General features: G+C 40.7%; 1 protein-coding gene across 3 annotated transcripts in view; it reads left to right on the top strand.

The window, feature by feature from the left end:
- Positions 1-14,514, top strand: part of CD58 (CD58 molecule) — a 97,015-nt gene that overhangs the window by 58,511 nt on the left and 23,990 nt on the right. For 2 of the 3 annotated variants that reach the window (XR_011599914.1, XR_011599913.1), the window contains one exon: positions 4,319-4,514. Coding sequence is in view for 1 of the 3 variants with exons in the window: in XM_070935300.1 (XP_070791401.1) it covers positions 4,319-4,392 (74 nt within the window). In the remaining 2 variants the exon portion in view is untranslated. Of the gene's footprint in view, positions 1-4,318; positions 4,570-14,514 lie in introns of those variants that run through there. The other variant, XM_070935300.1, reaches the window with a different exon arrangement.

Genomic DNA, 14,514 nt, shown 5'->3' with positions numbered 1-14,514 from the left:
GCCATCCCATTAGTACTTACATGGAACCTCAAACTAAGGTTGAACCTATCTGTTTAGGAACACCTGTCAAAACTTTGCTGTAAAATGCACACACACCCCAGTCTGAAATGATGCGCCTTGGGACTCCATGCAGCTGATAGACGTGCTACACAAACATCTTGGCCAGACTTCGGGCTGAGGGAAGCTTTGGACAAGCAATGAAGTGTGCTTGCTTTGAAAACAGGTCAACCACTATCCAAATCATGGTATTCCCATTAATTTCAGGCATTATAAAATCCGTAGCAATTTCTTCCCATGGTTTGCTGGGTTGGCCACTGGCTGTAGCAACCCAGGAGTTTTCCCTGGCAATTGCTTCATGTATGTGCACACCGAGCAGCTGGTTACATAGCTTTCTATGTCTTTCTTCATCTTGGGCCACCAGAACTGCCTCTTAGCCAAATGAAGGGTCTTTACAAACCTGAAGTGGCCTGCTGGCTTTACATTGTGGCTTCTTTGTAGGATCTGGATCCTCAGGCTGGCTGGAACATTAAGTTTGTCTCCCTTCCATGCCAGGTCATCTCTCACCATCAATTCGTTTTTGTGGTCCTGGAACCATGCATCTTCTTTCAGGGCATCCTTTAGCCATTGGGTCAGCACACTATCAGCCAACTGAGGAGTGACTAGTGGTTTCTGCCTCGCAGAGATCTGCATCGCCAGTTGCCGGGAGGGGATAATGGAGTTAACTATTTCCTCCCAGGTACTTTTGTATTGGGGCATCTGAGAGAGTGAATCAATGAGAAAATTCTTTTCCCCTGGCAAGTATTGAAGGGTAAAATTGAACCAATTAAAGTACTGAGCCCATCATATTTGCTTAGAGGATAGCTTTCTTGGGATTTTTTAGGGCTTCTAAGTTCTTTTGGCTGGTCCACACTTTGAAAGAGATCTTACTGCCCTCCAGGAATTGCCTCCAAGTCAGAAGCACCCATAGAACGGCATACGCCTCCTTTTCCCATACTGCCCAATGTTTTTCAGTGTCAGTGTATTTCTGGGAAGTGCAGGCACAGGGTTGCAGTGTCCCCTTCACATTTCTTTGGAGCAGAACACCCCCACCACCCCCACCACATCACTAGCATCAGCTTGTATTACAAATAGTTCCTTCTGATTCGGGTGTTTAAGGGTTGATTCCCCTGCAAAAAACCGTTTGAGCTTTTTGAAAGCTGCTTAGCATTCCATAGTCCAGCTAAGTGGCTGGCAAGGCTTAGGTTTCACACACTCTCTCCACCTATTTTTAGTAATTTGGTGATAGGGTTATCTGTGCGAATGAGGGGATAAATTCTGCCAGTGTCGCAGCAGACTAAAGCACTGTTATTAACATCTGCCTGCAATTACTGCAAGTTCAAATCTCACCAGCTGAAGATTGACTCAGCTTTCCATCCTTTCTAAGGTAGGTAAAATGAGGACCCGGATTGTGGGGGCAATAAGCTGACTTTGTATAAATATACAAAAGTATGAAGGCTATTGCTTAACGCATTGTAAGCCGCCCTGAGTCTCCGGAGAAGGGCGGCATATAAATAAAAAAAAAAAATTGGTGGTAGAAGTTGGCAAAGCCTAAGAAACTCTGTAATTGCCTTCTGGTCTGGGGAGCTTCCCACTCTAGTATGGTCTACGGTGATTATCAGTCATCCAGGTCATGGTTGTCCCAAAGGTGCTGTGAGCATGGCACAACATAGGAGAACAAACACATCAGGACTAGATTCAGCAGTCCATCTGCATTTAAAAAACACAGGCCACTTGTTTGAAGAGAGCAAACTCCATATTTTGGTCAGAGCAGACCACTGGTTTGAAAGAGGGGTCAAAGGGCCATCTATGTCAAAATTGAACAGTCCTCTCTCAACCGAGGGGAGGGATATGACATCATCTAACTCCAGTCTACAACAAAGTCTTTTCAACAGTTCCAACAAGGCTCCATACCCATTTGCACCACTCAGATGACCCTGATGACACAGATAAATCTCCAGGTGTTTTCTGTGGGAAATGGGTTGTCAGCATTCCAGAAGAACCCAATTCCAGTTAAAAACTCCGAGACAGACATTTTCTCAAAGTTCCATTTATTAGAGTAGGTATACTGGCATGGGACACAGTGGCTCAGTGGCTAATATGCTGAGTTTGTCGATCAAAAGGTCGGCAGTTCAGCAGTTTGAATCTCTAGCGCCACATAATGCCTTGTTGGAACTGTTGAAAAGAGCTCCCGTTACTTGTCACAGCTTCTGCCAACCTAGCAGTTCGAAAACACAAAAAAATGCAAGTAGAAAAATAGGGACCACCTTTGGTGGGAAGATGACAGCATTCCATGTGCCTTTGGCATTTAGTCATGCCGGCCACATGACCACAGAGACGTCTTTGGACAGTGCTGGCTCTTCAGCTTTGAAACAGAGATGAGCACCACCCCCTAAAGTCAGGAATGACTAACGCATATGTGCGATGGGAACCTTTATCTTTTATACTGGCACATCTGGGAAAACCTGAATCTGAGAGTTCCGGTTTTTCCCTCAGTAAATCAAAAAAACAACTCAATATTGTTTTTAAGTCCTTTTTCATATCATTCATCCCTACATGAATAGGAGGATACAAATTGTTAAAAAAAACCAGACCCCATAAAAGAGGAGGTGGAGTTGCACTGTATGTAAAGGACCACTACATTGCTAAAGAAATGCACAAAACATAATGATACTAGAGTCCTAGATTTTAAAAGAGCTGATTTTAACAAACTCAGAGAGAACTTGGAAAATATTCCTTGGATGAAAATCCTAAAGGGGAAAGCTTGGGAAACTATGATCATAAAAGCCCAAACCACCACAATGCCGGTGAAAAAGAAAAACAAGAAATCCAAGAAGAAATCAGCATGGCTGCACAAAGATCTCTCTGACAAATTGAAAGACAAAAAGGACAAGTACAAAAAATTGAAAGAACACATAAGTAAGTATATCAGCAGATAGCCAGAATCTGCAAAGATGAAGTCAGGAAAGCAAAGTCTCAGAATGAATAAAGACTTGCAACAAAAGTCAAAGATACCATATTTTTCGGAGTATAAGACGCACCTTAATTTTTGGGGAGGAAAACAAGAAAAAAGAATTCTGCCTCTGCCTACCAGCATCAGGATCAGCCGTGTCCTCACTTCCACTCGGATTTTGATAATGAGCAGCATAGAATGCACATTGCAGTGGAACTGGCTACCTCCTGAAACGCAGCTCTGCAAATTGCATCAGGGAATTGGGCCAATGGGCAGCGGTGGCTAGAACGGAGGGATATTTTGCTTTAGGGACTCCTGCTCGGCTCAGCTCCCCAGTGCGGAGAGGCTTAGGTGGTGGTGGCGGCGGCTCATCACATTGCTGGGGAGTGAAGTCATCGTGGCCATTGTCTGCCCTGAGCTGCCCGCTAGGCGGCCAGATGGGGGACCAGCCATGAACCATGGGGACTGCCTTGTTCACCAAAGTCACTGAGCAGATTTTCCCCACCACCACCATCCCAAAGAGGTTTGTTCCTCAGGCTGTGCCCCAACCCAGATCCCGCCGCCTGGAACCGCCTGAAAATGCGACGCATGGCGGCCAAAATTGTCCGAAGAATGGGGACCGGCGGGTAAGTGTGGCTACATTCAGACTATAAGATGCATCCAGATTTTCACTCTCTTTTTTGGGGGGGAAAGGTATGTCTTATACTCTGAAAAATACAGTAATAAAAAGTTTCTTTCAACATATAAATAAAAAGGAAAAAAAAATAAGTAAATAGTTGGTCCACTAAAGAGAGAAGATGGCAAGGAAATAACAGGCAACAGAGAGATAGTAGAGCTGCTTAACTCATTCTTTGCATCAGTCTTCATGCAAAAAGAAAGCATAGTCCAACCTATCAAAAACATAACTATAAATGACAGACTAGAAATAAAAGTTAAAATAAGCAAAGCAAAAAAAAAAAAAAAATGGTAAGAGAACACCTGTCTGAGCTTGATGAATACAAATCACCAGGACCTGACAGATTACATTCCAGAGTTCTAAAGGAATTGGCAGATGTCATCTCAGAATCACTGTACCACATTTTTCAAAAATCCTGGAGCACTGGGAACTACTAGAGGACTGGAAAAGAGCTGATCTTCTAAAAAGATCTTCTAAAAAGGAAAAAAAAAATAGACCCAGGAAACTACAGATCAATTAGCCTAACCTGGAAAAGATAATAAAAAAACAGATCTGCCAACATCTAGAAATGAGCAAAGTAATAACTAGAAGTCAGCACGGTTTTGTTAAAAACAGATCATGCCAAACCAATCTTATTTCATTCTTCAACACAGGGACTAAATCACTAGACCAGCGAAATACTGTGGACCAGTGGAGGTATTCAGCCAGTTTTATCCTGTTCGGATGAACTGGTAGCGGTGGCTGTGGGAGGCTCTGCCCACCCACCCAGATGTCATCATGGTCCGTTTTTGATGCTCTGTGTATGCACGGAAGGCCCTACGCACTCACATTTGTGAACTGGTAGCGAAGGTAAGTGAATACCACCTCTGCTGTGGACATAATATACTTAGACTTTAGCAAGGCATTCAACAAAGTAGACCACAATCTACTTCTTGGTAAGCTAGAAAAAAGTGGGATAGATAGCACCACCATCAGATGGATTCACAACTGGCTGACAAACCGTACCCAACAAATAGTCCTTAGACCCACTACTCTTCAATATCTTCATAAACGACTTAGATGAGGGAATAGAAGAGGAACTTACCAAATTTGCAGATGATACTAAACTGGCAGGAATAGCTTACACCCTAGAAGATAGACTCAAGATCCAGATGGATCTTGAGTGACTGGAACACTGGGCCCTATCTAACAAAATGAAATTCAATGTAGAGAAAAGTAAAGTCCTATACTTAGGCAAGAAAAACCAAAAGTACACATATAGATTGGGTGAAACCTGGCTTAATAGCAGTAACTGTGAGAGGGATCTTGGAGTCTTAGTGGACAACCAATTAGATATGAGCCAACAGTGTGCACCGGCAGCCAATAAAGCCAATGCAATCATAAATTGCATTAAAAGAGGGATACAATCAAGATCAAGTGAGGTACTAGTACCACTCTATTAAGCCTTAGTAAGACCACACCTAGAATACTGCATCCAGTTTTGGTCACCACACTATAAAAAAGATGTTGAGACTCTAGAAAGAGTGCAGAGAAGAGCAATCAAGATGGTTACAGGACTGGAGGCTAAAACATACGATGAAAGGTTGCAGGAACTGGGCATGGCTAGTCTAGTGAAGAGAAGGACCGGGGAGACATGATAGCAGTGTTCCAATATTGAGGGGCTGCCACAGAGAGTAGAGGGTCAACCTATTTTCCAAGGCACCTGAAGGCCAGACAAGGAATAATGGTTGGAAATTGAACAAGGAGAGATTCAACCTGGAAATAAGGAGAAATTTTCTAACAGTGAGAGCAATCAACCAATGGAACAGCTTGCCTTCAGAAGTTGTGGGAGCTTCATCACTGGAAGCTTTCAAAAAGAGACTGGACTGCCATCTGTCAGAAATGGTGTAGGGTCACCTGCTTGGGCAGGGGGTAGGACTAGATGATCTACAAGTTTCCTTCCAACTCTGTTAATCTGTTAATTTTTGCAACCTGCATATTCCTGGCCAAACCAGTCCACAGTGATTAATACAGATAGTTCTCAATGTACAGACACAATTGAGACCAAAATTTATTTTGGTAAGTGAGAAACTTGTTAAGTGAGTTTTGCCCCATTTTATGACTTTTCTTGCCTCAGTTAAGTGAATCACTGTAGTTGTTAAATTAGTAACACAGTTGTTAAGTGGATCTGGCTTCCCCATTGACTTTGCTTGTCAGAAGAATACAAAAGGTGATCACATGAGCCCAGACACTGCAACCATCATAAATATGAACCAGTTACCAAGCATCCAGATGTAAATCACATGACCATGGGGATGCTGCGATGGCCATAAGTTTACAAATTGTCATAAGTCACTTTTTTCAGAGGTTTTTTAACTTTGGTCACGGTTCGGCGAACTGTTGTAAGTCGAGGACTACCTGTAGTATAAATCAAAAATACCTATAATGAAATATAATTATAAACTAAATATAACTATAAAGCTGTAAATAATAATCTTTCCAAAATGACTAATAAAGGAACAACAAACATAAGACAACAATATTAAAAACAAATTATTGGAGGTGGAAGGTTTGAATGTAGAAATAGATTTTTAGGGGGTTTTTTTTTCCTTAAAGCAAGCCCTGGAAGAAACAGCCCATACTGTTATTTATTTACTTATTTAGTATTAGATTATACCCCATTTTTATTAAGTGCAACTCAAGGCAATGCACTTAATATTCCCACCTTCTATTTGCCTCACAACATCCTATGAAGAGAGTTGGATTGAGAGAGAGCAGTGAGGGATGTGTAAGGTATTGAGTAAAATGCTTCAGAACTCCGTCTAGGGCTTGATACTTGTATTATTTTTTATTAAAGGTTTAAAAGAATATGTAAAAGAAATGTATAGGTGACACAATGCAGCTGGGATTGCTATAATTAGTAAAATTAAACGAATAAAAATAAATAAAATGGTCTTGTTAGGTTAGAAAAGTTGGCTGTAAAAACAAAGATATTTAGGAGAAATAGAAGCTATTCATATAGGAAAAGGAAATCAGATACTTTCTGAATAAAATCCACTCTTTACTATGCTAGTTGCTGTGAGAAGATTATATTTAGGATTAATATGAATGATGTTCACAATTTAGCAGATCACTAGGGGTCCCTATTGCATAAAAGATTGCACAAAGAGTGGTGATGCCAGGTGGTCATATTTATTTAGATCTTCATTTGGAACAAGAATTGCCTTGGTCAGTTGGTGGAGCTGTTTTCCTATTGTTTGCAAAGATAATGCCATTTTTTTCCATTTTAGCCACAATAGGAAATAAGGTGTGCTGGGTTATGAAAATTGTATGTGATGAAAGCAGACCAGCAGGGTATTATTCTGCAAAAAAAAAAAAAAAAAAAGAGTCTAGTGACATTCAACATGTCCTACAACTCTTAGTATTTCCTACCAGAGGACATTAGCATGCCATAACAAACAAAATAGATTTATTTGTTTCTTGCTACAGCTATCTAGAATTTAGGGCATCTTATTAGAGATTATTAGAAGACCAATGGAGTTTCAAACTGATAATGCAGGGCTAGGGTTGCCAGGTGTCCACTATTTGAGCGGACAGTCTACTTTTTTCACATTATGTTCACTATTTTTTTTCACAAAATAGTGGAGATTTTTTTTATTCAAAAGCTTTATGATGAAATGGTACGTAATCTAAAGCTGTACAGTCTAAGAGAATAAGGATAGGAGAATCGCGTTTTGTCTTTTTTTTCATAAGTTAGAATGAGACGAAGATCAAATGTTCATTGCAATAATCACATTTTACACAACAGTGCAAAAAATGCATTAAAGCAGTTATCTTTTGATATCGAAAATGTAGTGCTGAAGGTTTTTGCCGAATTTTCGAATTCTGCGAAGAAACGAGAAGAGTTGAAATCATTTTTTGAGTTTTGCAAGTCAGAATTCCATGAAGTTTTGCGCCATGTTCCAACACGTTGGTTAAGTTTGTTTAAAGTGGTCGAAAGACTTCTTTTAAACTGGATACCTCTAAAATCGTATTTTATTTCTCTTGGATCTGATGAATGCCATAAGGTTATTTGGAACCTTATTTCGGATCAGGAAAATGAACTTGCAAAGGACGATAAACCAACAATTTCAGAATTGTATTTATATTTCACGCACTTCTTCATGTCAATAATGCAAGACACCCTACTGAAGCTGGAAAGCAAGAAAATTCTTGCATGTGATCTTCACATTATCATGTGTAAGATGCGTGATTCTTTGCAAAAAAAATACGATGAGCAGTTTTTTGGAATGAAAGTTTTATTTGCTTTACGTAAAAAACATTTGCCTGAGAATGCCGTGCAAAAGTTCAAGAAAGAAGCCATCAACACGTATCAAAGAGCCATTGCGTACCTAGAAAAGTGGTATAATTTCACCGATTCAGTATTTGAGACGCTAAGTTGTTTCAATCTAATTGATCGCAATAATCCTCCAACTTTAGAAGAAATGACGAACATCTGGTTATTATCACCATGGCAAGAAGAACTTCCACCCAACACTCTCTTCGATGAAATTTCTGCCTTAGAAGAAATTTATGTTCATTTGCAGGGTGATTCATCCCTTGATAAGTGGACGCACTTTTTCAAGAAAGAGCCAGCTCCGAGTTTACTGAATCTGTTGCAGTATTGTGCATCAATTCCAGTATCAAATGCAAATGTTGAACGAATTTTCAGCGTCATGGGAAATTTGTGGACTGACAAACGTAACCGACTGCTTGTATCAGTTCGAAGTGAACTTGTATATTTTTTAATATTCCTCAACGTTGTACTGAAATTAAAGAATTATTCCTTAAACACAAAGAATTGATCAAAGCTGCGCAGTCAAATAATAAATACACACGACAGCAAAGTAAAATGTAATTTAATATTTTACATATTATTATAATATATTTGATGTTTTGAATTTTAAGTAAAGTTTTGAAGTGATTATTTTAATACGTGTTAAAATGTTTGTAAGAAAATATATAATTTAATTGTAATTTTTTTTTATTTTTTTACTACTTAACCCTCCACCCCACCCCACCCCGCTTGTCCGCTATTTTTTGGAAGCAGACCTGGCAACCCTAAATGCAGCAGTTATTTTTTGAACTGTATTAACTTTTTCTCAGTGAAGAGATCTTCTATGAGATTATCATGAAGCCAGGTCAAAATGAGATAAATACTCACTCTTCCACTCTAATTGCAAAACCAGTTGTTGAGCTAATGCACCCTCCCCCCTTTCAAGTCCTGGAAGGAAGAGGTTCCTTCTAAAATGAACTCAGAGAATGAATGAAGCACATAACATTATATCATGGCAGAGAATCAGAAGAAGTATTTTAGATGAGATCAACCAATCAGCCTAACATCAATACCTGGGAAAATACTGGAAAAAATAATTTAAAAACCATATCTAGAAACAAATCTAGAAACATATCTAGAAACAAATAAAGTTATATTTAGTAGCCAGCAAGGGTTTGTTAAAAACAGATCATACCAAACCAATTTTATTTCATTCTTTGACAAAGTCACTAAATTTGTAGACCAGCAAAATGCTGTGGACATAGTATATTTAGACTTCAACAAGGCATTTGACAAAGTATACAACAACATTTTTTTTGGTAAACTAGAAAAATGTGAGATAGATAGCATCACTACCAGATGGATTTATAACTGGCTGACAAACTGTACTCAACGAGTAATCCTTAATGCTACTACATCTATATGAAGGGAAATAAGCAGTGAAGTACCACAAGGTCTTAGGGCCAGTACTCCTCAATATCTTCATAAATGACTTAGATGAGGGAATAGAAGGGGAACTCATCAAATTTGCAGATGACACTAAGCTGGCAGGAATAGCCAACACCCCAGAAAACAAGCTTAGGATCCAAAAAGAACTTGACAGACTTGAACAATGGGCCCTATCCAAAAATATGAAATTTAATGTAGAGAAAAGATTTTACACCTAGGGAGGAAAAATCAAACATACAAGTATAGATTAGGCAAAACCTGGCTCAAAAACAGTAACTGTGAGAGGGACTTTGGAGTCCTAGCTGACAATCACTTAAACGTGAGCTAGCAGTGTGCAGCAGTAGCCAAAACAGCTAATACTATCTTTGGTTGTTTAAACAGAGGCATAGAATCAAAATCATGTGAAGTATTAGTACCAATTTATAAATCCTTAGTAAGACCACACCTCGAATACTGCAGTACCAGTTTTGGTCACCATATTATTAAAAAAATGTTGAGACTATAGAAAGAGTGCAGAGAAGAGCAATTACAGTCAGGTCCAGAAATATTGGGACATCGACACAATTCTAACATCTTTGGCTCTATACACCACCACAATGGAGTTGGAATGAAACAAACACAATGTGCTTTAACTGCAGACTGTCAGCTTTAATTTAAGGGTATGTACATCCAACTCAGGTGAACGGTGTAGGACTTACAGCAGTTTGCATATGTGCCTCCCACTTGTTAAGGGACCAAAAGTAATGGGACAGAATAATAATCATAAATCAAACTTTCCCTTCTTAATACTTGGTTGCAAATCCTTTGCAGTCAATCACAGCCTGAAGTCTGGAACGCATAGACATCACCAGACACTGGGTTTCATCCCTGGTGATGCTCTGCCAGGCCTCTACTGCAACTGTCTTCAGTTCCTGCTTGTTCTTGGGGCATTTTCCCTTCAGTTTTGTCTTCAGCAAGTGAAATGCATGCTCAATGGGATTCAGGTCAGGTGATTGACTTGGCCATTGCATAACATTCCACTTCTGTCCGTTCAAAAACTCTTTGGTTGCTTTTGCAGTATGCTTTGGGTCATTGTCCATCTGCACTGTGAAGCACTGTCCAATGAGTTCTGCAGCATTTGGCTGAATGTGAGCAAATAATATTGCCCGAAACACTTCAGAATTCATCCTGCTGCTTTTGTCAGCAGTCACATCATCAATAAATACAAGAGAACCAGTTCCATTGGCAGCCATACATGCCCACGCCATGACACTACCACCATCATGCTTCACTGATGAGGTGGTATGCTTAGGATCATGAGCAGTTCCTTTCCTTCTCCATACTCTTCTCTTCCCATCACTCTGGTACAAGTTGATCTTGGTCTCATCTGTCCATAGGATCTTGTTCCAGAACTGTGAAGGCTTTGTTAGATGTTGTTTGGCAAACTCTAATCTGGCCTTCCTGTTTTTGAGGCTCACCAATGGTTTACATCTTGTGGTGAACCCTCTGTATTCACTCTGGTGAAGTCTTCTCTTGATTGTTGACTTTGACACACATACACCTACCTCCTGGAGAGTGTTCTTGATCTGGCCAACTGTTGTGAAGGATGTTTTCTTCACCAGGGAAAGAATTCTTTGGTCATCCACCACACTTGTTTTCCATGGTCTCCCGGGTCTTTTGGTGTTGCTGAGCTCACCAGTGCATTCCTTCTTTTTGAGAATGTTTCAAAAAGTTGTTTTGGCCACGCCTAATGTTCTTGCTATCTCTCTGATGGGTTTGTTTTGTTTCTTCAGCCTAATGATGGCTTGCTTCACTGATAGTGACAGCTCTTTGGATCTCATCTTGAGAGTTGACAGCAACAGATTCCAAATGCAAATAGCACACTTGAAATGAACTCTGGGCCTTTTATCTGCATATTGTAATTGGGGTAATGAGGAAATATCACACACCTGGCCATGGAACAGCTGAGAAGCCAATTGTCCCATTACTTTTGGTCCCTTAAAAAGTGGGAGGCACATATACAAACTGCTGTAAGTCCTACACCGTTCACCTGAGTTGGATGTACATACCCTCAAATTAAAGCTGACAGTCTGCAGTTAAAGCACATTGTGTTTGTTTCATTCCAACTCCATTGTGGTGGTGTATAGAGCCAAAGATGTTAGAATTGTGTCGATGTCCCAATATTTCTGGACCTGACTGTACGATGATTAAAAGCCTGGAGACAAAAACATATAAAGAATGGTTGCAGAAATGGGTTATGACCAGACTAGAGAAAAGAAGGAGTAGGGATGACATGATACAGTGTTCCAATATTTGAGGGGCTGCCACAAAGAAGAGGGGCTCAACTTATTTTCCAAAGCACCAGAAGGCAGGACAAGAAACAATGGATGGAAACTACTCAAGGAGAGAAGCAACCTGGAATTAAGGAGAAACTTCCTAAAAGTGAGGACAATTAACCAGTGAAACAGCTTGGCCTTCAGAAGTTCTAGGGGCTTCATCACTGGAGGTTTTTAAGAAAAGACTGGACAGCCACCTGAAATGGTATAGGGCAGTGATGGCTAACCTTTTTGTTGTGTGCCAAAAGCGCACACGCGCATGTCCGCACCCATAATGCACTGTGTGCATGATCCCCACAATGCACCATGCCCCCCAGCACATGTGCATGTGAACCCCGTGTTCCCCCACCCCCCTGCGCATATGCGCATGACCCCCATGCTTCTCCCCACCCCACCCCGGCACATGTGCTCGAGACTCTCCCATGCTGCCCCACCTTGCCGCACATGCACGCGTGACCTCCCCATGCTCCCCCGTCCCCTATGCATGAGCGACTCCTGTGCATACACGTGTGAACCCCTTCCCCCCATGCATGCACGCACATCTCCCACATGCGCCCTGCCCCTGCGCATGAGTGGCAGAGACCTGAAAATCAGATGGTTGGCAGGAGGCACGTGCGCATGCATGGTGGAATTGAGCTGGGGCAATGTCTCGCGTGCCTGCAGAGAGGGCTCTGCCTGCCACCTGTGGCATGTGTGCCATAGGTTTGCCATCACGGTTATAGGGTTTCCTTCTTTAGCAGGGGTTGGACCAGAAGACCTCCAAGGTCCCTTCCAGCTCTATTCTAATTGATTGATTGATAGAACTTTGAAGTTGTCCAGATAATTTCTGTACTGTAAACTGTTCTGCCTCCAGAACTAGATTCAGAATTAGAACCAGGATTTTCAATGATGTATAGAAATGAATACTATTCCTTCCATAGCACCTGCCAGATTCCCCATCTAACTGATTTTTTAAAATATAATTCTTTAATTAAAGGAAAATATATTGAAAGCAGCATGTTGCAAAACTAAGTTCCAGTGTTATATTTATATCCAAAAATACCACAAATCAGAACCAAAGATAAGTTGAGTTCAGCTGAAGAGCTTGTGGTAGGTTAGGGACGGTGTGTTCTGTGGAAGCCTGGAGGTTCCATGAGAGGCAGCATCCCTAACCACTTTTTTATGGTACAATGAATATGTTGCGATATTTTCAGGATCAGACTCAATAAATTGTTTAAGAATTAAGAGTTCAAATATATTTCTCTTTATTTACATAAGGCATTCTATATTCACTGAATATTCACAGATAGAAGCACAGAATGAACGTATGCAGCTCCTTATATATACAATGGGTGGAGCTAATTATGGGAGTGGTAAAGTATGAATACATTAAGAAGTGAAGAATAAGTTAACCCCTGACACACTGTTCATATATTATTTACATAATGGAGAATAAGGCATTTACTTGTGACAGAATAGAATAGAATAACAGAGTTAGAAGGGACCTTGGAGGTCTTCTAGTCCAACCCCCTGGTTAGGCAGGAAACCCTACATCACTTCAGACAAATGGTTATCTAACCTCTTCTTAAAAACTTCCAGTGTTGGAGCATTCACAACTTCTGGAGGCAAGTTGTTCCACTGTCAGGAAATTCTTCTGTCAGGAAATTTCTCCTTAGTTCTAAGTTGCTTCTCTCATTGATTAGTTTCCACCCAATGGAAAGGGTGGGTTTGCCAGGTGATCTTCAGAAGCCTTTTCCACTTCCTCAGGCAGTTTCTTCTGCTCATATGCTTCTTTGTTCTCTCTGTGTCTAAGAGGCAGAGAATAGGGGCTCAGGGTTTTGTTTGGTTTTGGTTTTTAACTAACAAGTTCTATGGCCTCAAAAAGTTTGAAAACACCTGCACTCAAGGAAAGTAACCTCACTGGTTTTTCTGATAGGAAATAATTGTTCTGTGACTGGCCAAAGCCTCTGCAAGAGCCTTTGGTGAGGGCATTCAATAACATACTCTGTTTTCAAATTGCCACTAAACCCAGTTTGAGGACTGTCACCTGTTGATGAATTATAGTTATTAATATGACAGATGCATGAAATGAATAACTTTCTATGAAATGTTTTTATTGCATTTATTTCCAATTTAGGTTAATTAATTTAAATCCAATTTTGGAAGGGTACCTCCAAGATTACACACGAGCACACTTGCCTATAGTTTAATATGCTAAGATTCTTTAGTCTCTGGCTTCTCTCACTCACAGGAGTGTGGGGGACTACCACATTGCCAGGAAATAGGGCACACGCTCTTCTTTCCTTCTTTTCAGGCTTCCAGGCAATATGAGTCTGGGTTTCCCCATAGAAAAAGGAAAGCTGTTAGGTGACTAGATACCATTTTCTGGAAGCTGTGCTGAGCTGACAGCTCATATGACTGAGGAGAGATTGTCTGTAGGGGCAGATTTGTCCTTTGGGAGGGAAATGGGGAAGGGGAGGCTAACTTGTCCTTGAGAGCAGAGAGAGAGCGAGAGAGAGAGAGAGGGGGGGGGAACTGTGAGACCACAGCACAGATTTGCTGCAATGTTATTTTTTTCAAGGAATCTGCTTTTTTCCTCCAGGCAGACATTAATGTAATATTAAGTCCTTTAACCTTTCTAATTATTCTCCTTCAGGTCAGCTGGTTGCCTATTAAACTTTCAGTCTCTGCTCCAAGGCAGTTATTGCTGCCTCTAACTGGTGTTAGCTCCAAAGTCAGACTACCTCTGGCAAGGAATTAGGCTGCTACCTATTGATCCCTCCCTTCCCTCCCCATTCTTTTCCTTTTTCAT

The sequence above is a fragment of the Pituophis catenifer genome, unplaced genomic scaffold (assembly GCF_029215685.1).
Source record: "Pituophis catenifer annectens isolate HBS135680 unplaced genomic scaffold, rPitCat1.0.hap2 SCAF_2, whole genome shotgun sequence".
NCBI classification, from domain to species: domain Eukaryota; kingdom Metazoa; phylum Chordata; class Lepidosauria; order Squamata; family Colubridae; genus Pituophis; species Pituophis catenifer.
The sequence above is the reverse complement of the archived record's forward strand: the minus strand, read 5'-3'. Positions and strand labels throughout refer to the sequence as shown.